Raw genomic sequence first — 24582 nt, 5'->3', positions numbered from 1 at the left:
GGGGCAGCACGCAGCTCTCTGCCCAGTTGTCACAGACGCTTTACAGCGCCTCTCCTCTCTATTAGCTGAGCGCTCCATGGTGGCAGTCATCCCTGCAGTCTCCTCCTCCATGCCGAGCGCTGAGGTGTGGAGTGCCGACCCGGCGGATGACGGAGAACCCCTGCAGCAGGGTGGGGTGCTCTCACTCCTGGAATCCCTGGGACAGATGCCTGCATTTACCGCTGAACAGGTGGAGCCTCTCTGTGACGCTCTCCAAGTTGCTCTCACTCCCTCCCTGAGGGGGGGAGGGGGGCCTTCCAAAACTTTGTCTATGGTGCCCAACAAGTTCTAGTTACGCCCCTGGCAACCAGCATGTATTCCCCCTTGGCAACGAGCATGAAGCCCCTGGCATCCAGCATAAAGCCCCTGGCATCGAGCAACGCCCCCCCCTAGCAATGAGCATGTAGGTAAGTGGCACATGTTTTAAATATGTAATGGGCACCATGGTGTGCGCCAAAATGTGTAACTGGCATCACGGCATGTAGCACAATGTGTAATGGGCATCCCGGTGTTTGGCCTTATGGGTAATTGGCATTGTGGCGTGTGGCTTTATGTGCAATGGGCATTAGGACATAGAACCTGTTGTTAATTTATTTGAATCCCACCACTGGATAAAAGGTAATGTCATGAAAAATACATATTTGCTGGACCCAACCGCCCCAGAAATACTGTAGTAGGTCTGTTGATTCCAAGCAACAGCTAACACCTTGTATGTGCACCCCTTTGAGCCTGGAGGAGTATATTATACACTTTGAGGCACTTAAGCATAGCACGGTTGTACAGCCTGTAAAAGGTATGCCCAGAGGTGGAAATATCACATCATTTTAGGCTGTAAACTCTAACGAGTAGGGCCCTCTTTCCCTTATGTACTATTCCTTCTCTTCTTTGAAGGCACCAGATCCTGTGGTTTTCTGCCACCCTGATACTTATTTCAGTGTTGTTTGCTGATGGAGCTATGGTTATGTACCCTGTATTGTCCTCATTTGAGAGTTGGGTACAAAATCCCAACAGATGGGATGACGGCACTCAGCAGACGGACAACAGAATCCTGACCCATCTCAGTAAGTTTTTTAACCTAACCCTCACCTTCTGCAGTGACATTATGTTGACTCCATCTGTTCAAGATGTGTTCGGCTAACAGGGACAAAAGGTTGTCAGGTAAAAGGTAGACTAGTGTTCACACCAGGCAGTTTTAGTAGATTGCTGTGCCCTGCCCGATTTTAAAGTGGCAAAATGCACCCTGCCCTAATTTCAGCACCCTGCTAAAACTGCATGGTAGATAACAAGTTATTTGGAGTGGGTACCTGAGAATGAGTCAGTTTGTTTTGAAGCAGATAAAGATTATAGGGTTGTCCGGCCCAAACAGTGAAGCATAAATAAGAATTGGTATCTGTACTAAAAATGGACAATGCAAGAGGTGTTATAATTCGGGTTGGGATAATTTGGTCTACAGCACGATGGTCGACAGTCATTAAGTCGACATGGGAAAAGGTGACGGGTGTGTGTAGGTCGACATGGTTCTAGGTCAAAAGGTCATTAGTTCGACAGGTCGTCAGTTCGACAGTTCATTAGTTTGACAATGTCTAGGTCGACAGTGAAAAGGTCGACATGGGGTTTTTCACAGTTTTTTTACCTGAATGTGAACACAGTCGACATGGACACAGTTTAAAGTGCACCGAATCCCCTCGCATGTGTCGGGCACGGTGCCTCACTACGCTTGGCACACTATTTTTTTTTTTTTTTTTTTTTTTTTGCAAACAGTTTTTATTAAGATAAAGAGTTCAATCATCTTCAAGGTGTTACATAGTAATGTACTGTCTGAACATAGTAAAACAATAATAAACAGAAGGAAACAATTACAGTCGTCGTGCACATCATTTCCAAAGTGAGGACATTGCAAATTAGAAATGTCATGTCAAATATAAAATACTAGAATTATCTCTCACATTTTAGCAGAAGTAGAGACATTCTGTGTAATTGTACGAAAGGTATCGTATATTTAAGGAACAATAAAGAAAAGAAGAGAGAAAGGAAAGGAGAGGAAGAAGAACAGTAAGGCGGAGAGGGGAGGGGATGGGTTATGCCCACGGACCGTTACGTCTCTGGGTTCTGAGTGGGTGTAGTTAACCGGGAGTATTCCGTTGACTCCTTAAAAGTGATCCAACTCAGCCATGTCGCCACAAAAGATTGGGAGGGATCCTTCAGGAAAAAGGACAGGTCCTCCATAGACATGTATAGGTCCACTCTACGGAACCAGTGTGATATAGGGGGAGGTGTCGTTGATCTCCAGTGACATGGGATAACTGCTCTAGCCGCATTCAATAAATGCTTAAGTAAAGATTTCTTAAATCGAGAGATCGCTGTATCTGTAAGGTTGAGCAGCCAAAACTCTGGGGTGAAAGGCAGTGAGGAATTAGTGATTTTTTCTGTAATTCTATGTACCTGGCGCCAGTAATCTTGGATGTCAGGGCACCCCCACCATATGTGTAGTGGAGTTGGCACACTATTTTATTCTCCACCACGCCCTAGTGGATGGTAGGGCATGAAATACCGCCTGTTGGCACATGTCGGCTAAAAAAAACTGTGAAAAACCCAATGTCGACCTTTTTGACTGTCGAACTAATGACATGTTGACCTAGACCCATGTCGACCTTTTCCCATGTCGACCTAATGACTGTCTACCATAATGCTGTAGACAAAATGACCGCATCCCCTATAAATCACACTTTAATAAAATGAGTCTTGTACTAAGAACAATAAAAAATAATAATAAAATGTAAACTGATATAAAATATATCATGCTATACAGTCACCCAGGTTAGGTTCCTACTAAAGGAGTGTCTGTTCCTAGGATGCCTCAAGGCCCCCATTAGGACAAGTCAGACCAAATTTCCGTTGAGCTCCCCCGGCAGCTCCCTGGGGGGGCTCATTTACGACTTCGCTCTTGATGCACCATTTTTACATGCGATTTCTTGCATGTAAAGACCTCGAGGAGCTCCGGCAGGGGACAGGAGAGCTGGGCAGCGATGAGCAGCAGGGCGGGTGCCGGGCAGTGGTGAGTGGCAGCAGAATTATATATTAAAAAACATGGTCAAAAACTGACCGGCCATTGATTGTCTGAGAGCACTCTCTCAGAAACCTCTCAGCCAATCAGGGGCCAGCCAGTCTTTTGAAAAGTGTTTTTTTTTTTTTTATTCTGCTGCCACTCACCACTGCCCGGCACCCAACAGTGCCAGCCCTGCTGCTCGCAGCTGCCCATCTCTCCTGTCCCCTGCCACTGCTGCAGCTCCTCGGGAGTCTTTACATGTCATAAATGGCACATCAAATGCCAAATCATAAGTGAGCTGCTGGGGGAGCTCAAAGGGAATTTGATCAGATTTGTCCTAATGATGACTTGAGGCATCCTAGGAACAGACACTATTAGCTGTAACCTAACCTGGGTGACTGTATCGCATGATGTATTTTATAAGTAATTTTTTTTTTTTTAAGGTTCTGCTGCCTGCCCCACCCAGCACCTACTGTTTACCGCCACTGCCTGGCGCCCGCCACTTTCCCAGACCTGCACATAGGTGTGTGTCGGTGGTGCTTCACCATGGCACACACCTTCTGAATCTAACCCAATACATCTTAAAAGCACACTCTATGTGCCACTGATGGGTCTGATAGATTTTATATGCAGGCGGTTCAATCTGCAGGATCTGACCTGATGCGCACAGGGTTGCACATTGGGTCAGATGGAATGTCAAACATCTGATGTGGGCAGATCTCTCGGCCCAATCCATCAGGAGAGGGATCAGGTGAAATAGGCCCAAATCTTACTAGTGTATGGGCACCTTCACTATTTGATGTCCCAAATTGCAAACAGCCTAGATGAAGAGCTTCCTGGTAGATTGTGGAGTGGATGACTCCTACCATACGTGGCTCCAGATGAATAGGGTTCCCTGGTCAATTTGTGAAAATGCCCAGTGAAAAGGCTGTGGTGGGTAGAGCATTTCCTCACAGTCTGCTCTGGCCACTTTAGACAGTGCAAGGGTATGTTTCAACAGGGTGATATATCAGCATGATTTAGAAAAAACACCAACATGTTTCGCTGTGCTAGCAGCCTTGAAAAAAGCATTGAGCACAGCAAAACATGTTGGTGTTATTCTGAATCCTGCTGATACATCATCCTGTTGGAGCATCCCCCTGCACTGTCTAAAGCAGGGGTGGCCAAACCTGTCCTCAAGATCTACCAACAGTTCATGTTTTCAAGCAACCTGAGGATAATTGCAGCATGTTTGAATGTAGGACAGTTAGTAATGATTACAGCTGTGCACCAGGTAGGTTATTTGGAAAACGTGGACCATTGGTAGATCTCAAGGACTGGTTTGGCCAGCCCTTAAGTACCCAGACCAGACGCTGAAGAAATTCTTCACCCACCACATCCCTTTCACTGGACATTTGCACAAATTGACCAGGGAACCCTATTCATCTGGAGTCATCCGATCCACAATCTACCAAAGGAAGCTCCTAGGAATGGACTCTCCATTAGCAGGAACCTAACCTGGGTGAATATAATCCATGACTGTATCACATGATGTATTTTATATCAGTTTACATCGTATTATTTTTTTATTCTTAGGACAAGACTCTTTGTATTAAAGTGTAATTTATAGCACCTGTTGCCTTATCCATTTTAGTGCAGATACTACCTCTTTTGTTTATGCAACTCTGCTAAAACTGCCTGTCTGGTGCAGTCCCCACTCCAGTGTTTGGTTTAAACAGCTACTACATCTGATCGCAGCTGGGTGAATAGATGCCACTGCATGCCGCATCTACTCACATTGAGGGGAGGGCTTGGGGGATGTCCAGTATCTCTTTAAGTGCTGGGCACACCTTCTAGACACCAATAGACTGTGCCCAGCATGCAGGGAAGCCCTACTAGCATGTATTTGCCTTGCCTCCGTTTGTGGGAACACTAGTAGCAAGTGAGTAAGGTTGACAGGTCCAGTAGGTCGACTGGGTCAAAAGGGTGGCATAACAATGGTTGACACCATTTTTTTTTTTTTATTTATAGATTATTTTGGGTGTAATTTTGTATATTTCATCATATGTAAGCATAATCATTGAAAACCTATACCCTTGCTTGCTTTCTTTGCTGTGATCGCCACAGGTGACTGTTTCCAATCGTAGTTCACAAGGATAGTAAATCAAGGTAAAGATGGGGAAAAAACATGTAAACCCCCAAAACAAAAACAAATTTGTGTTGACCTTTTGAACCTGTCCATATATTATCCGGGTACCCCTCCCATTTTTTAAGCAAATTGCTGAGTTAAAGCTTTGCAACCCAGGAATTTGCTGAAAAAACTGTTTTTTTTCTGTGGTGTGAAAGGATCAACACAGGTCTTAAGTCCTGGCACTCAGACCCTGCCCTTGACCAGGGTCAGAGTGCTGACATTTAAGACCTGGGTTTTTCAGCAAATTCCTGGGTTGAAAAGCTTCAACCTGGTAATTTGCTTCTGGTGTGCAAAGGGTATAAGTTAACTCTGTAAATTTTATCTAACGTTTATCTCCATTTGCGGATGTGTTCTAGGTTCTATATTTCTACAGAAACCTTATTTCCAGGAAAGGAGAAATGATTACTTCTCAGCCCTAACAGGAAAGTGTTTGATAGCCCTGAGCTAGCAGAACATATGTTCCTTCCAGCTTTCTTTTTGTTGATCAAAGCTACATCATCATAGTAGTTGCAATTTGAAATTTCTAATATACTCCCCCTGCTATGTCCCTGTAATAAGCCTCCTATAACAAGCTGATTAAAAAGGGCCGAGTCCATCCATCACCAAGGTTTTGGATGAACATTTCTCTCTGGACCCCACATGTGGATTCTTGGGAAGCACCCCAGAGTGTATTATTGTGGCAATAGTAGTACTGAGCTTTAGAGGAACCAGGGGTGTTTTGGTTGACAAACCCAGAGAAGTCATGTATATTGAGGGTAGAAAATGTGTGTATTACCTGCATAACTGACCTTGGTGCATTTCTCCCTAGCAGCTTTGTGCAGGTGACAGCATGTGACCGATTAACCAGAACATTTGTGAGGAACTCCAGGCATGGTGTTAATGTTGCATGCCTGTCAGTCTATTGAGGGGGCGAGAGGGAGGGGGAGGCGGTCTAAGGTGTAAGATATTTCTGGGACATGTTGTGCGACTGAAGCAGGAAAAGCTGAGCTTTGACTTAGTAAGAGGGTAATCAATTTTTCTATAAATCGGAAAGAAAGGTAAAAAATACCAGTGCTGGCTGCACAAGAAATGGTTCTCTTATTTAAATTGGTTTATTAACAAATAATCAAGTATAAACATATACTTTTATAAAGATAAAAAATAATAAAAATAAAATATGATTAAACTATCAAGGCTATAAATTACCACAGGTTATTGGTAGATAAATGTCCAAAGACAATTAGTATTTTTTTCCAAATGTTTGTATACAATTTTGATTTATATCACCAGTTCTTGGAGAGAAGTACACCTTCACAGCTCTCCCACTGAGTTAAAAAATTTTTTTTTTTTTACTTCATGTGAAATACAATTGAACAGATTTAGAGATCACTGATCCATGGGAGGAATGCTGTTGACACATAAGCACAGGGAGTGGAAACTCATTGCATATGGTTCAGTTATTTCCCTGACTGTAAAATCTATAAGTTTTCTTAGGAAATGACAAAAGCCAACATTAAATAAGCCCCATACACCATACTTGCCTACTCCCCCGTAATGGCCAGGAGGCTCCCGAAAATCAGGTTCTCCTCCCGGACCCCCTGGAAGGTGGGCAAGTCTCCTGCAGTCCCCGCACACCCCTTCCGGTATTTGGTGCAGCGGGATATCGCGGGTCCGTGGTGAAGGGGCGGGGCTAAAATCATGCAATTGCGTCATTTTAGCCCCCCTTCAATTCCCTTACACGCAAATTTCTGCATTTCACTGGCATGGGAGCAGAGCATGGTGACATCAGCCTCATCCCATCCCCCACTAGCAGTTCTCTCTAGGCTTCTCCTGGAGAGGAGGGAAAAAAGTAGGTAAGTATGCCATACACTAAATCTAAAATGCTTCCACAAATATTCTATTTTAGATGGGTGTGTTTGCACGTTTCAACTGCTGAATTCTCCTATGTCAGATAGTGGTTTATAAGCATTAGTAAAAAAGTAAACCCGAGCATCACAGATTTGTTTCTAGTTATTACTATTTGCAAACAAAGATGAGAAAAGATACACTTGTCCACACAGGTATGGTTAAAATGTTTCTTTATACAGTATATGATGTTTAGAAGTATGTTATCACCTATTTTTTGCCAATAATAAACTTGGTGACCTGTGTGAACATTTTGCATGTGATTGGTCCAAAACTCAAATTGTAACTTTGATTTGTAAACAAATGAATGTACAATTTTAAATGAAGATTTAGTCAGAAGGGGAGAACTTAATCTTGGTACCTCATTTATAGATTTTGGTTACGTATGAAGGGAGAAAAAGAGATTGTCGCCAAAACTCACTTTCTACAGATAATATATATGATTTTAGCATATTTTAGGAAGTTCTGTTAGGGACAAGAATTGTAGAACAAACAAAACATCGAAGACTAGCAAAAAAGGGTTGTATTACCTTCTTGTTCCATTGTTTATACACCCCTCTAGAAGAGTCTATCTCTGGAAGAGAAGGATTTTAGAATTTCCATTACTTTTTTTTTTCTCTTTCTAGCCTTCATTTATTTTCTATTCCATGTTCTGCTAAAACCAGTCACCAGTCCAGACATGTCTGTCTTTACTGATTGATTATACTGAAAGATCTAGCAGGGCTTATTGCTCTAGGCATACTGTTTTAAATGTAACAGTTTGCTAATCTGCATGGTTGATGTCTCTAACATAATGCAAATCTGATCTGCAGCCGTTGGTTAGTGTGTGTGTTATAACCATTACACTTTACTTTTTGCTTTTTGTCTCCGTTAAACCAGGCCTAAAATCCCTTGAGGAAAGACAGGGAATTCTTTACATTCTTTAGAGGGGAAAGGTTATAGTACATGGAATATTAGAAGACAGCTCTGTATTAAATATATGTATCTACAGTATGTAGAAAATAGATTATGATTTGTGTTGCCCAATTTATTTGTTATATCTGTTTACAGAGTGATTATTTAATATAAGCTATCCACAGGGGTTATATTCTTGAAATTCATACACATTGCAAATAACTTATTTTTTACACCTTAGATCTAATGGTCCAAAATATATTACACTTATCCAGATATCTGTTATCCAAATTATTCCGAAAACCTTCATTTCCAGAATGTACTTTTACATTTTTTTTTTTTTTTCCGAAAAGCTCCACTTGGGGACATGATATGTGACGGGCATTATTGGGGACATGATACAGTAAGTGACGGGCACTATTGGGGACATGATACAGTATGTGACTTGCACTATATATGTGCAATAAAATGATTTAGCATTCAAATTCAGTGCCTGAGATTGTACACAAACTTGTTTAATGTTTCGACAACCTGTTTTATGCACAAATAAAATATTTGTGTGTATTGCATGTGTTTGTGCAACAGAAATGCAAGCATACTTCAAGATAAATCATTGAAATATAAAAATATTCCAAAATACGGAATAATCTGTTATCCAAAATGCTTCTGGTTAAGAGCATTTGGATAAGGGATACTCAACCTGTATTAAGTAATATACAGGTGAAATCCTGCCTCATGCCAGTCTGCGATTGACTTGCATATGAGTCGCTGATCTGCAAATCCATTAGCAACTCACTCACCCTAGAATGATTTTCTTAGTTTTGTGCAGATGTGCGTTACTCTGACCTTCCACAACTCTGCCACAGAGACAGACTGACTGACTGACTGAGGGCCGTGCTGATGTCACAGACCCTCTTTGAATACACCTGGGCACTCCTACGCCAGAAAATCGCTGGTTGCCACACAACAATGGCAACTCCCTTCTATCAACCTGCGGGCTGATTTTTTTTTTGTTGCGGTTTGGTGTAGTGCACTGCGATCCAGACGCATACGCAGTTCGATAATTAATTGGCTTGCACAATCACATTGTGTAGATTGCTGAGCATTCTGATCTCCGGATTCATCCAGGTCTGCAAGAGTAGCATGGGTGCCAGTTATGGCAAAAATATTGGCATATACACCATATTTATGTCAGGCTATGTGATCTGAACAGGCTTGTTAATAAATATCACTAACCATTTACCATGTGCAATACAGTTACATATAAAAGCAAAAAAGAATAAGTTCTAATTAAGTTCCATTCAATCCATTTACAAATAACAGTTAAATAATGCAAATAGATTCCAGCTGCCACAGTGATAATAGTGGTACAGTACTTTCAGTAGGAAGGATAAAGCCATACCCCGCCATTAAGAAGTTGCTGCTTATAGTCAGTGCATGTTTTGCATCAGAGGCCAAGCACCCACAAGTTATACAAATCCTGTCATGCGCATATGTGTGTGTGTTGTACTCTGCTTAATTTGCGCAAATTTGTCCTTACTGCCAAAGCCTGCATGTCCCCTCCATTCTTCATTTTTGCCCCGTAAGCTTCAAGTAGGTGTAAGAATGTAAGATCTCACAAGCAGAGCCCTCTTTCCTCATGTGTTAAATTTTGGCAGTTTAAGCATTTATGATTGTCTTGAACATATTTCCTTTGAGGCTTTTTTCACCCCTGTTTGGAGACTATTTTGACACTTTTTAGCTGACCACATTGCAACTTCAGTATCTGTCCTTTGTTATGCAATAACCACACAAATACTTTGATTTTCAGAAGAATGCATACTTTGTTTGCTTTCTATTGAAATTGAAAGAAAATGAAATTGCAAAAATTTTAAATTTGAAATGGGTCTAGATTTGTTTTTGTTTGTTTGTTTTCTTAACCAAGAAATGCTTTGTGGTATTTAATATTTCATTAATCCACATTTCTAATTCAGCAAAAATCAGGATTTTATACATGGGTATTCCTAATAAAATATACATTTTTGTTTTCTTGCTGTCTTTAATTTAAACAAACAATATTTGGGAATAATATAATATGTCAACGGGATCCCGACAGTCATTTACCCGACTGTTAAAACACAGACAGACGGGTTCCCGACGGCCACCAGCTATTCTCCCTTGTTGGGGGTCCACGACCTACGTGCCCATAGTGTTGCGAGCGCAGCAATCCCGCAAGGTGCTTTGTTGCTCTTGCCATGCTGTCTGAGTCCGGCCAGTCGAGATCCCGGCATCAGGCTTATGACTGTCGGGATCCCCACTGTCGGAACCATATACCACACCCATGCCAACAAGGCATGCCATTTTGACCACCACATTATGAGCCTAATTCAGTATGGATTGCTAGTTAGAGAAGGAGCAGTTACCTAGTATGAAAAAGTCATTGCCCAGAAAAAAAAAAAACTCTGTCCCTTGCAAAATTGTGAATGTATCGCAAATAACTATGTATTCGCACAAACTGAAAGATCTAATTTTTTTTTTACCCATCTGGATATTACACTCATCTGCTAAAGTGGCTTGAAGTGGTTATCGCTGATGTCAGAGACGCACCTGAAAAACACCTGGGCATACCTGCGTTTTAAAAAGCCATGTTTCCTTACCTAAATGCTGGCTTCCTGACAATCAAACTGCTGCCTCTATAACTGCTGTGCCTACAGATATTTAGCCGCTAAATGCAGCCACACATGCACAATGCGAACGCTGCGAACAGTCATCCGATAATGTAATGGTTTGCCATAATCAGATGGGGGGAATCTGGGCTCAAGAACACAATCAGCTTTCTTTGGAAAATGTAACGTTGACTGTCACTTTCAAAGTCTTGCCTCTTTCAAATTAGTATGCATATTTGTCAATGGAATTCATAATAAAAAAAGATGGTTCCCCATTCCGTTTCCTGCAGTGTAAGGGGTTATCGTTTGCGACTGCAATAATCTTCAAACCGTAAATTGTATAACGCTGTGTGGATAGAGGAATAAGGTGCCTTTTAGTCATATCACATAACATGCACTTAAAATGTATTTGTCCTGTAGTGCAAGGTGTGCACCCCATCCAGTCTTTGTGACTTCAGTCTGTGATTTACAATTGCAGCTGGGGCCCAGATACGTTTTTTTTTTTTTTTTTAAATTAAAGTAATCTTTTGCATCACTGCAGTGTTAATGGAGTTTGAGTCTCGTTCTCAGAATTTTATATGTACTTTGGTTGCATCAGACTTCTCCTTAGCAGTGAAATGGTTAACAGGGATTCTATGGATCCCAACAGTGCTCCTAGACCCCACAAATTACAGTATTCATTTTATATAGTTTTTATATGTATAGTTCCTTCAAAAGTAGTCAGCCCTCATCTTCATTTTTTTTTTTTTTTTGAAAATATCATTTTTGTGAGTTAATTTAATTTATTGAACCCTCAAGTTAAGAACTTTGAAATGAAATAGAAGTATAATTATTTACTATTTATCCTTCCCATCATGTATCTATCTCTTTCAGCTATCACAGCCATTGATCAGATTTAGGGGGGTATTCAATCTTTGTCGTGCTCCCGCAGCCATCTCCCTACGGGAGAGATGGCTGCGGGGCCCTATTCAATGCGGTCTTCCCCGACAGCATTGAACAGGGGTTCTCCGCAGAACGAGCCCGACAGCACAAGCTGTCGGGCTCATTCTGCCGGAAATAGGTGAGCACCCGGCCGGAGCTCGTCTATTTCCATCCTCAACTCGCGGCCACGCCCCTTTCTCGCCGCTCAGCGGCCGGGACATTGATTCCCGACTGCCGAGCTCAATTCGAGCAAAGCGAGAACGGGACAGGGGCACGGCTGTCGAGCCCCCCTAATTCAGTGGTTCACAAACGTTTTTCCAGTCATGGCATCTTCGAGTATAAGAAGAAATGTTCACAGCAGCCCTAGGGCAAATGTTACTTTACTGAAATATTAAATGAAGTAAATTTGTGTTTTTAGGTCATCCATAAGGTCAATAATGTGGTGAGGGATTAAGATTCACAATAGTTTGTTTATACATGTTATAATTGATAGGTAAAACCAGTGCTTGTGGCTTTTACACAGGTTCTAAAAGTTGGTCCTCAGGACCCCACACAGTGCATGTTTTGCAGGTCTCACAGAATCCAGTGAAAAAATTAGCTCCACCTGTGAATCTTATAAAATGTGAGTAATGAGTGCACCTGTCGGGTACCTGGAAAACGTGAACTGCGTGGGGTCCCGAGGACCGAGTTTGAAAAAAACTAAAACCTGCTGAAAACCACTGAAACCTGAAAAGTGTTCCAGGGTGCCACAGCACACAGTTTGGAACTTAAGCTTGCAAGAGTAAAAAAAATATTATACCAATTGCGCTGAATGATCTGAGCTGCACCACACTTTATCTGGGCTGGTTTGACTACCCTTCCCACAGAGATACACAAAAAACAAAAGTATAAAATGTAACGGGCGCTCAGAAATACTTCCAAAAGTCCAATCACTTACACTTTTCAGTGCAGTAGACAATTTTTAAAGTTATTTTACTCCAGACTAGATCTCTTAGTCCTAAGGTGGGTCTTTTTGGTCTCAAGCATCTACATACAACGCTCATAGAATTATCTTATGTCCCTTTGTGAGTCCTGTTGCACTGCATAACAATTCATAAGGCTATGCTGTGTAGGATGGAATGACTTTATTTCCTTATCATGAGTTAGAGCTGTCATGCTTCTCTCTAGAGACACCGAATGCTGTATAAGCAATGAGGCTGACATAAACCACGCAGGGTTCCAGCAGCTGGACTGTATAATTCATCATTACCCCAAATTACAGTATGTAGCTTGCTCAGTGTCCTAGTTGGTGAGATAAGGGTAGTGTCCTGATCTTGGCAATGTGACTACATTTGTATACAACTTTCACTTGTGTGCAGTTGTCTGCACGGAGCAATGTGGAATTTCCATTGCACAGCAGTATTGTTCTTGTCATATTCAACACAGAAGTCAATATTATGTATGTATACCAACAAAATCCTATTGCCATATACTTATCTGTCTACTGCTTTTCTATCTATTAGGCTGTATCAAAGATGGTCTGGCAGAGTCTGCAGTCTGGATATCTAATGCTACAATGAGGACACACACACGGGGAGCTCCCACTGTGTTTTTCATATACCTGCTTTGTGGCATTGTCGTTCATGGCACAGAAGAGAGTATCAATGCACAAATCCCGTTCCTCAATGCAAAGTATGAGGGTTATCCTATGCTGTACTTCTCAAAAGGTGAAGTGGAGGAGCTGCGTGCCAAGGCAGAGGGCAGCCATCGACATATTGCATCACGCATTAATGAGGCAGTTCGCATTATGCTGACCAACCCCATGGAGTACCTTCCACCATGGGATCCAAAAGATTTTTCAGCCAGATGGAATGAAATTTATGGCAACAACTTGGGAGCACTGGCAATGTTCTGTGTCCTGAATCCTGACAACACTGAAGCACTTGGCTTGGCAAGAGAGTATATGGAAAGAATGGCAGCGCAGCCTAGTTGGTAGATTTATTTATTTTCTATATATTTTATTTTAATTCACTTTTTTATAGTGTTGTTATGCTAAAGCAAGGATCTGTCCATTTTATTTTTACTGGAATATTAGTAGCATCCGGACTCTGACCAAATGGCCTAGTACTGTGGTTCTGGAGTCTGGAACATGTGCAGCTACCAATGAATCAGCATTATGGATACTCAGTCTACACCAATTGTGTCAGAGTTGTCCAGGTTGTCTAAAATTTTAGAGGTGACTATATTGCGAACTTTAGGGATCCTGGACATGGGAATCCCATTTAGAGGAATGTGATCATTTACTTCTGAGAAATTATCTGGGAAGTTATTTAAATTAAGTCCACATAATTCACTAACCCATGGGGCTAGATTTACTAAGCGCAGATTATACAAGCCAACCATTATTTTCAGGTTGGCCCCCAGATATATAAAATGGAACTAATATATACAGTATAAAAAAAATCGGATGAGCTTGCCGTTTTTTAATTGTTAGGCCATACTCCTGAGAATGGTTACTGTAGGTAACAAAGCAATTTGGCTACTTGTTTCCTAGCACGGCGCCCAACGCATCGTATACCATAAGACTAAATATGGTATACAGTGGGATGCGATGCGATATTGTACAATAAAATATCGTATTGTATCGTATGCCATGCAATGGTATATGATTTTTTATTGTACAACCACCCTGATGTGTCCTTACAATGTTAAATGCCCCCCATTATCATCGCCACCCCCAGGATTAACGCCAACCCGAAGCGTGGCGAGCGCAGCGGTACGCGTCCTCCGACCTTTTCATACCACCACTATCCACGTCGGCGTGGAGTTGATTTTAGATAGTGTGGCGAGCGCAGCAAGCCACCGAAGCCTGTTGTGCTCGCAACGCTTCGGGGTGGCGTTGACAATGGGGGGGGGGGGGGGGGGCATTTAACATTGTAAGGACCCATCAGGGTGGTTGTACAATAAAAAAACTTTTACCATCGCATCGTATATGGCATGCGATGTGATCGCATAAGATGAAAATATTGGGCGCCGTGCTAGGAAACATGTACCGCACTTTGTCCTGATGTTGGGTAGAGAAAAACAAATTTGTAAAATAAAAAATGTTGCTCAGACTACACATACATTTCTAAAACACTTCTTACAAAATATTCACTATAGACACTATAGGGTTTATTTACTAAAATTGGGAGTTCTATTGAAGATGGGATGTTGCTATGGACAACCAATCAGATTCTATCTAATATCTGCTAAATAAATAAGTAGATTGTGATTGGTTGCCCATAATAACATCCCACTTTAATAGAACTGTGTAATATGGCTGGAGGCCGCAGAAGGTGCGGGATGCTGGCCGAACTGTTATGTTTTTTAAATCGGCAATTTACAAAGCAAAGCCATTCTTTGTAAATGATTGGTGGTTTAAAAAAATGCCCTTGTTCAGCTTGCACCCACACCTCCAGCTAACTCGGGCAATATTACACATGACCCCATATCTTAAATGACGACATTGTGGTCATGCTGGATTTTATGTTAATTTTTATAAACTACTAAATTAAGAACTTTCCCCCCCCCATTTTAAATGTCATCAAAAGAAATGAATAATATAGGATCTCCACTTCATTAGTGGTAAATTCGATCCATTATATGTTTATGGTCCACTATGAGAGCTATTCCTCTTTGATAGAATGAGACCTAAATAACTACTCACATCCCCACTGTCTACACTGCTGTGTGGTAATTTTTTATATTGCAATCATCTAGTTATGAGTTAATTTATTTATTAACAGTTTCTTATATAGCACACACATATTCAACAGCGCTTTACAGAGTATAGTTCACATCAGTCCCTGCCCCAGTGGAGCTTACAATCTATATTCCCTACCACATGTACACACGCACACACAGACATTATAAGGTTTATTTTGTTGGGAGCCAATTAACCTACCAGTATATTTTTGGATTGTGGGAGGAAACTGGAGTACCTGGAGTAAACCCACGCAAGTACAGGGAGAATATACAAACTCCGCACAGTTAGGGCCATGGTGGGAATCGAACACATGACCTCAGCGCTGTGAGGCAGTAATGCTTACCATTACACCATCTTTACTAATTATTCTAATTATCTACTCCTCAGAGGTATATTTGCATTGGAACCTACAAAATATTGAATATACCCTTGCTAATCATTCCTATGCTGATTTGACATATATGGCAGAATTGGTTTAAATCTCACACTATAAATGTATACTTAAATGTGGTAATAACCACCATGCAATACCGTTGGGGTATTCTGCATAGCTTGTAATCAGGGTAGCCGAGAGTTGAATCGGGAAAGTGTACTGGGGGCATGGCTGAGTCAGAGATTGTGGCGATCAGTTAATTGCTAAAAAGGTAGCTCTGTGTAGCATTGAGAGATGGAGGCCAGTGCTATTTTTGTAGGAAAATAGGTTCCGGAACTGTGGGCGGGGGCAGAAAGTGGGCGGTGATGTGGGAGGAGCTAAAAAGGGGCGGGGCATTGAATAAAAAAGGGGGGGGGACATAATTCCTCACTCCGTCACGCTTATTATACATATGCCACACACAGAGATTCCCATTATACGTATGCCCCACACCGTGATGCTCCATTATACATATGCCACACACCGTGATGCCCATTATACATATGCCACACACCGTGATGCCCATTATACACATGCCACACACCGTGATGCCCATTATACATATGCCACACACCGTGATGCCCATTATACATATGCCACACACCGTGATGCCCATTATACATATGCCACACACCGTGATGCCCATTATACATATGCCACACACCGTGATGCCCATTATACATATGCCACACACCGTGATGCCCATTATACATATGCCACACACCGTGATGCCCATTATACATATGCCACACACCGTGATGCCCATTATACGTTATGCACAGCCAGCAAGAATTCCGCATCCCTATCACCTGCCACCAGTCACCAACACTTTTAAGAGGCTACTATTGTTACAGCCCAAGATAAAGTATTACTATTACATATACAGCATGACAGCCTGTGGGGGAACAACATGTATTAGATGGGCAGAGAAGGTGGGGGCACAGAAGTGTACAGTATGTGTGGAGGGGGTCTAACATGATGGCAGGAGGAGCAGGTACTGTAAGTGGCAGTGTGGTATTTATGTTTAATCTGTCTGGGATTACTCGGTTTTCTTCTGGATATCTCTCTGTAATAGGCAGTCAGGGTGTCCAGGATGGATCAGGCTGTCCTCATGCCCACACCAGCCCTCAGGTCACCCAGTCGTTCAGGCCAAGAAAATGATCCGCATGGAGAGCGCAGCAATGCGCTTCCTAGTATTCAGCTCCAAAGGGCTAAGTTCACCCACTGCTGGAGCCCTAACGGCAGTCAGACAAGAGTGACACCATCTGTCAGGGTAAACTGGTTTACAGCTGCCGTTGGCATAACTCATACCAGGTAAATGTCCTCTCACCTGGTGCTTGTAGGGCTAGATGCCCTCTCACCAGCCTCTGGCAGGGGGTAGATGCCTGCTGTGCAGCCTGTGCTGCTCCCCGCACCCCGGACTCCAGGAGAGAGACGTGCTGTGCAGCCTGTGCTGCTCCCCGGACTCCAGGAGAGAGACATGCTGCTAAAATTCATATCTCCCGCTGGACCGCTAGCCAATAGGCGCTAGCGGTCCAGCAGCCACCAGTTGATTGGCTGCTGGACCGCATGCGCCCATTGGATAGCTGTCCAGCGTGAGACGTGAATGCTGCACGTCTCTCTCCTGGACTCCGTAAACAGCGGGGAGAGAGGTGTGGGGAGCGGGCAGGCGATGCGGGTGCTGGGCGGCCTGGAGCAGGTTCCGGAATGCCGCTCCTGATGACGTCATTTTTAATTTGAGCTTCAGGAACGGCGTTCCGGCTGAAAAATAGCCCTGATGGAGGCACACGTGTTTATCAAAAATGTATTTACTTGTAAATTCAATTCCCTATAGATAAAATCTAATGCGCATACAGTAGACTGATAAATATTTGTTAAATAGGGTATTTATGTTGTACCCGGGCGCCCAATTTGGATACGTATGGCACCGTAGTGAAATCACATCGCATGTGTTTTTGTTTTTTTGCATGCGATGCGATTTTCCTATGTAATTTATTCACTGCTCTCTATAGGGCGCAATGCCATTTTATGTACTATACACTTGTATGACATCCAATGGGATTTAGGCACCCTCCACTATCCACTCCACCTCGAAGCGTGGTGAGCGCAGTGGAACGCGCCCTCCCAAACTTTTCATCCCCCCCACTATCCACGTCGGATTTTATATAGTGTGGCGAGTGGACGCGGAATACATGTAACGTAATTCGCGTCCCCTCGCGGGGCTCGCTGCGCTCTCCACACTTCAAGGTCATCTCCACGACGACGTGGATAGTGGGGGTATGAAAAGGTTGGGAGGATGCGTTCCGCCACCCCTCGTGGGGCTCACTGCGCTCACCACGCTTCGGGGTGGCGTGGATAGTGGGGGGGGGGGGTGCCTAATTTCCATTGGATGTCATACAAGTGTATACTACATTAAATGGTATCGCACCCTATAAAATCGCATGCCCAAGGCCAGAGAGCAGTGAATAAATTACATAGCAAAATCGCGATTTTCTTACGCAGAATAGTCCACTAAGACTAAGCTATTTGCTTAGTGGGCGTCTGGCTACTACATAAGTACCTTAAATAGTTATTATAGAAATATCTACATCTTGGGGAACATCTAATGGGGCCTATACACGGGCCGATTTCAGGGCATTTTGTAAGCAATTTGACTTAATTTGATTAGATTGCTTAGGAAATGCCCTTACATCACTCAGGGTGTAGGGGCCATAGGTTATGCGTGGCTCCACGTGTCGCTGTCGCTCGCCGAAATCCCCCCGAGTGTAGGCCCCATAAAGCCATGTACATAAACTGAGATCTTGGCTAATGGACAATTTTTCCTAAGCAATTTGACTAGACGCACAAGAGATTGTGGCTAAATTCCCTGGTGATTTTGTCTAACTAATGATAGTCTATGGCCTACATAAAATTGCCTTGCTTGCACTGTCTATGCTAGAAGATACTGACTTAAGTGGTGTACACCCGTGGCGAAGAGATTTTGACGCTGTAGATGAAGGTTGGCTGACCGAATCGTAAATGGTGCAATGCAGCCCTGATTTTATGGTTCCTGAGGTCTCACCTATACCTCTACAATACAAACAGACAAAAAAAGGGATTGGAACTTAAAACAATAAGGCGCAATGTATGTATGTAGATGGTTTGCCTCAATCGCCAAGTGTGTACACATAGTGGTTGATAGAGATGCACAGCCCCGCAGCTTTGCTATAGCCATGCTAATTAGACAGTGCAGGCAAGAATATTCTTGCTAAACTGTATACTTTTCTGCTACTCAGGGGTTTGCAGGATGTAGTTCGCCATCTCCCTGATGACTTAACTACAACTTGATACATACGTGGCTCAGCCAAAATTGTGGGGACTGAGTCCAAGGCTTTAGCGTAGATATCTAAAGCAGGAGAAACACTGTCTAGTCAAAATCTGTAGCACAGTCTGGTATCTCAATGCTGAGATTCAAACCAGACTGTGGTATACTACCACAGCAGAGAGCGACACCTAGAGTTGCCGCCCTAGGTGCCGAGCGGCAGCGCTGGCCCACAGTGGGAGGCTGAGTAGAGGCTTTTTTAGACACCCGGATTCCGGGTGAATGGAAAAGCCTCCTGGAGGGTTGCCACCAAATCGGGAGAATCCTGGAAATTGGGGAGAGGTGGCAACTCTATTGAGGGATGCAGGTGCTAGAATATACACTATAACTGTATACAAAGTTTAATTGCCTATAAGTTGATCTTTTCAATAAAATGCTAGATGGAAAATGTAAACCTGTCTTTTATTAGCGTTAAACAGCAAAAACACTCCAGTGGTTATGTAAGCCTTAAGGTGGCCATAGACTACTGTGATGTATCACAGCAGTGTATAGCTATCCTAGATGCATATAGATTGCATATAGTCCTTTCACGTGTGATGTACCCCACAGCCGAGCGGTGAGATGAATTTGAGGTCGGACAGGCAGCAACTCCGACCTCAGACTCGGGTCCGATGCACAGGGGACCGTGCATTGGACCCAAGGGGGATGTCAAACACCTACCAATTTGGGATGATTTTTTGGCCCGGTCGGGTGAAATCCGCCCAAACCGGAGTAATGTACGGGAACCGTAAGTTTGTCTTTTCTTTAAAATTGTTGCTGACTGGCCATCGGGTTCTGGTTTTAAACCTTTGTTCCACTGCTTATGTTTTCTTTTATCTATTCAACTTTAAGAGCATGCTGGTATAAAATAAATCTAGCGTCCATGTCTTGTGCACCTCTGCTAATGTGGGCATCCTTTTTGTTTTGTGCCGAAAAAAATATAAAAATTGCAACGCAATATGGCTGGAATGCACAAGAACACAGTTTGCTATGACACTTTTTTATATTGTGTGCGACTGCAGCTCCTATTCGTTTTACTATAGGTTTTGGTTAAATGGAATAGGCTTTCCCAGAAAATTTCTGTTAATTTAAATACTGTATGATAATCCGAGTCCTGCTAATTATTTGACGCTCAGAAATAAGGAAATGTTGCCCGTAGCAATTACTCAGATTCTAGCTGAATACAAGTTAATTAGAATATGATTGTAATGGCAACGCCTCCACTTTTTTCTTAGAGGGGACACAGGAATAGTGTACAGTCTAAAAATTCTGAACATTTTGTTGTGTAGTAGTGACAAAACTTTATTAAGTCACAAATTCCATCATAGTCAATGTAACCGTTAAAGCAGTACTCGACCACCTCAGTCCTGCCAGTTCTTTCAGCAGATGTTTTATGTTAGAACTCATTATCTAGAAGTTAAAAATTCACAGGTGCAATAGACATAATTTTCTGTCTTCAACATCTCTATATAGTGTCACAACATTTCAAACACATCACGTACTCAGTGTAGCTGGATGCAGTGGTTGCACAGCAGGTTTGTAAATTTATACACACATCATACAAGATATTCATACAGCATAGAAGGGTCTCATGATCTAAAGTCCTAGCACACCATCCCAAACCCTATGGGCAACTCTACACAAATAAAAGAAGAGGGGAATGGGACAATTGTAATAAAAATCATACATTTTCTGGTACTTGTGTACTAGCACGGCGCCCACGATAATTAGTCGCCCGATTTTTGATCACATTGCATGCCATACACCCGATGGCATGCGATGCGATTTTGCCCCATATACGATTTTAAATTGTATAAGCACCCTAATGGGTGCTTACAATGTTAAATGCACGCCCACGCCACCCCCCAAGTATAAATGTGAACCCGAAGCGTGGCGAGCGGCGGCGGTACGCGTCCTACGACCTTTTCATACCCCCTTTATCCACGTCGGCGTGGAGTTGAGTTTATAAAGTGTGGCGAGCGCAGCGAGGGGACGCGTATACCTGTGAAGTTCTGCGCATCCCCTCGCGGGGCTTGCCGCGATTCAGGCTCGGTGGCTCGCTGCGCTCGCCACACTTTATAAAATCAACTCCACGCCGACGTGGATAGTGGGGGTATGAAAAGGTCGTAGGACGCGTACCGCCGCCCCTCGCGGGCTCGCTGCACTTGCCACATTTAAAGTTCACGTTTATACTTGGGGGGTGGCGTGGGGGTGCACCCATTAGGGTGCTTATACAAGTTATAATTGCATCCCATCGCATTGTTTGGCATTGTATGCCATATACAATTTTAAAATTGTATGACATTGTGGAACATTGCGCGATATCGCATCGCATGCGATATGGTCTGCGATGCGATGGGCGCCGTGATAGTACACAAGTACCCATTTTCTTTTATGGTCCATTTTAGATGTCATAGTGCCCCCTAAATGTTTTGAAATCATATGAATTTAACCTACTATGCTGTAACCTGCTGTTAAGAATAAATAACAAAGTCATCATCTGGGTTCCTGTGTTTGTGATCCTTGTCATAATTGGTGGAGAATGGGAGCAAAGATCCATCTCAGCAGGACATGGTGCAGCATGTTTTTTTTCTTTTCTTTCTGGTTATGCATTGTGCTTGTAGCCTTAAAGGGCCATCCCATTATAAACACTATTTGCTGTTGTGTTTTAAATAGCCAGTAAAGCAGGCGTGTGTCGGCTTGGTCTGTCTGTTAAGCCTGACACATTATAGTAATCCTCCTAGGTTTGCTCTAAAAGGGGAAGCGCAGAGCAACATGTAGGAATTAAGTTAGCTGAACTGACCGCTGGGCAGCAAACCCAGGTCTGGATGATGCATGCAGAGCAACAGGATCTGGCCTCAAACTCAAATTCATATGTTGCTTGAGGGGCAACAAGCGCAACTGTTGCATGAAGAGTTAAAAATGTTAAAGAAAGTGAGCCAGAACAGGAGAGGCTACTGAGGCTCACCCCAGCTGATTATATAGTGTGCTTTGCACATTTGAGCACACAAGCACGTGGCTGGGATGGCCTGCGCTGGAATGGGGTGACAGGCTGGCTCCCCGTGACAGCGAGCATATGTGGATATGACTGTGGCTGAGCGGCGCTCCTATCCTAGCCTAAGAAAGGCTATACTGGGCAGGATTGGAGTGACTGGGCCCAGCAAAGCCTGAGCCTCCCCGGATTCTGCTGGCCAAACTAACCCGACTGACAGGGGCTTGGTTGCAGCCGAGTATTGTAGAGTATACTCAGTCTGCAGTGAGTATTGTCGAGATAGTCGCACTGGACCAGGCAATGTGGTTGTTAGAGCGCTCAATGCATGGGGGCCCTTTAGGCTGACCCCCAGACATTTGAGGAGTTGGTAGTGGTAATTGAGTGGCACCTGACGCTGGGAAAGCTGAATAAAGCCAGGTCAGGATATGTGCCAGTACGGAAGCCCAGGACTCTGGTCCCAGTGCTTAAACCAATGGCTCCACCTCCCTTGGTGTGCTTTGACTGTGGAGAGCCTTGTCATGTACTGAGGGACTGCTGTAAACAAGAAGAGCCAATGGAGTGTGGGGAAAATTGCTCGGCCATTGGTCAGCATGGTGGCTGCAGGTGTATTCAAAGCAGAGTCCTCCCTGTTCCGGGTGCTGGTATAGGTGGAAAGCTAGGAGATCTGGGCCCTGGTGGATACTGGCAGTGAGCTCACCATTGTCGCAGACTATGTGGTTCCTCCAGGAGCTGACATAATCCAGCCTCCTGTCAGGGTGTTGTGCATCTATGGCGATATGGAGGATTGCCCACGTGTCTACTTGCCCCTGACCGTTCAAGATCGGTAATTTAAAGATGGTAGTGGGCGTGACCTTCAGACCACCTTCTCTGCTGATCCTGGGCAGTGACTTTCCATCAATGCAGGAGCTGGTTACTTGGCATGATACCAACAAACTGTCAGCCACTGATGCAACTCAGGAGCCAGAGACTACCAAAGTTTGGCATCCGGGAGAGCTGCTGCTCTAGAACCACCCCAAGAGACTGAGTCTGGGGCCCAATGGAACCCACTTGGTGAAAATATATCCCTACAGGACATTAGAAGAGATCAACACGATGACAGCAATTTGATACATGCCTTTGAGACTGTTAGTGGTTAATGGCAGGGTAATTGATGCTTTACCATCAGAGGGTATACCACACTTTTTGAAAAGTGAATTGCTTTATCGGGAAAAGGTAGATCAGCTCTAATTCCCCGAAAACTGGTGCGGTTGGTATTAGACACCGCACATATGCATTTGTGGGGTGGCCATCTGGGGGATGAAGGAAACACTCCCTACGCATCCAGTTAAGGTTCTTTTGGCCCGGCATCTATGCTTCTGTTAAGAGGTATTGACAAGAATTCGCAGAGTTTAGGGCTCTATTGGAACCCTTTCCTATAATTTCCGTGCCTTTTGAGTGGATTGGTATGAATCTGAGAGGGCCAGTTGAGAAATCTGCTTGAGGGCTCCAATACATATTGGTGGTAGTTGATTATGCCACCAATATGAAATCTGGCACTATTGCCAGAGCGCTACTAACCATGTATACCCGCGTAGGAATACCGTAAGAGGTCTTAACGGACCTTTTCCTTTCTAGACTCCTGAAGAATTTATGCCAGTTGCTAAAAGTAGACAGGATTACCACCTCAGAGTACCACCCGCAAACAGATGATCTGGTAGAAAGATTTAATGAAAACCTTAAGCAAATGATAGAGGGCAGTGTTGCAAGAAAAACGAGATTGAGATCTGCTCCTACCTTACTTGATGTTTGCGGACAGAGAGGTATCCCAATCCTTTACAGGGTTTAGTTCCTTTTGAGCACCTCTATTGGAGAATGCCCAGAGGGGTTCTAGATTTATTTAAAGAAGGGTGGGAAGACCAACTGTGCCAGGACCCTAAAATCATTCAGTTTGTGACCCAGCCGTCTAAGCCAGATTGCGCCACTCCTGAACGAACACATGGAAAGGGCCCAGCAATGTCAGAAGGTATGACGTTACCTCAGTCAACCGGTCAATTACAGGGTCCAACAGGAGGGTAGAAGGAGGGAGGTACAAATCTACCATGTAAACCTGTTAAAACCCTGCAAGGAAACTGCCAGTCAGTCCTCTTTGGTAGCTAAAAGGGTTTAAGAATGCCAGGTGCCCATTGAAGTCATGCTTACTCCTGAACAGAAACGGGAAGTGGTGAACTTGGTGAAGCGCTACCAAAATGTGTTTCCGCCATTCCGGGAAAGACAGATCATCCGACATGATGTTGTGACTCCACCTGGGGTGGTCATTAAACAAAGGCCATATCGCATACCCGAAGCAAAGCGGGCAGTGGTAAAGCAGGAGGTGGAAGAGATGTTATGCCTTGGGGTTATAGAGGAATCCACCAGTGAGTGGAATAATTACATTTTCTTAGTACCTAAGCCTTCAGGGGCTTTAAGGTTCTGCAATTCTTAAAATTTAGCTGATAGTCATTACAGGTTGAGTATCCCTTATCCGAAATGCTCG

General features: G+C 43.5%; 1 protein-coding gene across 3 annotated transcripts in view; it reads left to right on the top strand.

Annotated features, from left to right (window-relative positions):
- Positions 1–24582, top strand: part of DSE (dermatan sulfate epimerase) — a 59042-nt gene that overhangs the window by 5097 nt on the left and 29363 nt on the right. The window contains exon 2 of one of the 3 annotated variants that reach the window (XM_083176853.1): positions 13102–13570. The exons of 1 other annotated variant lie outside the window; for it this stretch is intronic. In XM_083176853.1, the coding sequence (XP_083032979.1) occupies positions 13155–13570 (416 nt within the window). In that variant the 5' untranslated portion in view covers positions 13102–13154. Of the gene's footprint in view, positions 1–13101; positions 13571–24582 lie in introns of those variants that run through there. One more of the 3 variants, XM_083176854.1, reaches the window with a different exon arrangement.

This window comes from Crinia signifera, chromosome 3, assembly GCF_055691185.1.
Source record: "Crinia signifera chromosome 3, ASM5569118v1, whole genome shotgun sequence".
Lineage (NCBI taxonomy): Eukaryota > Metazoa > Chordata > Amphibia > Anura > Myobatrachidae > Crinia > Crinia signifera.
Note: the sequence above shows the minus strand (reverse complement) of the source record. Positions and strands in the feature narration are given on the sequence as shown.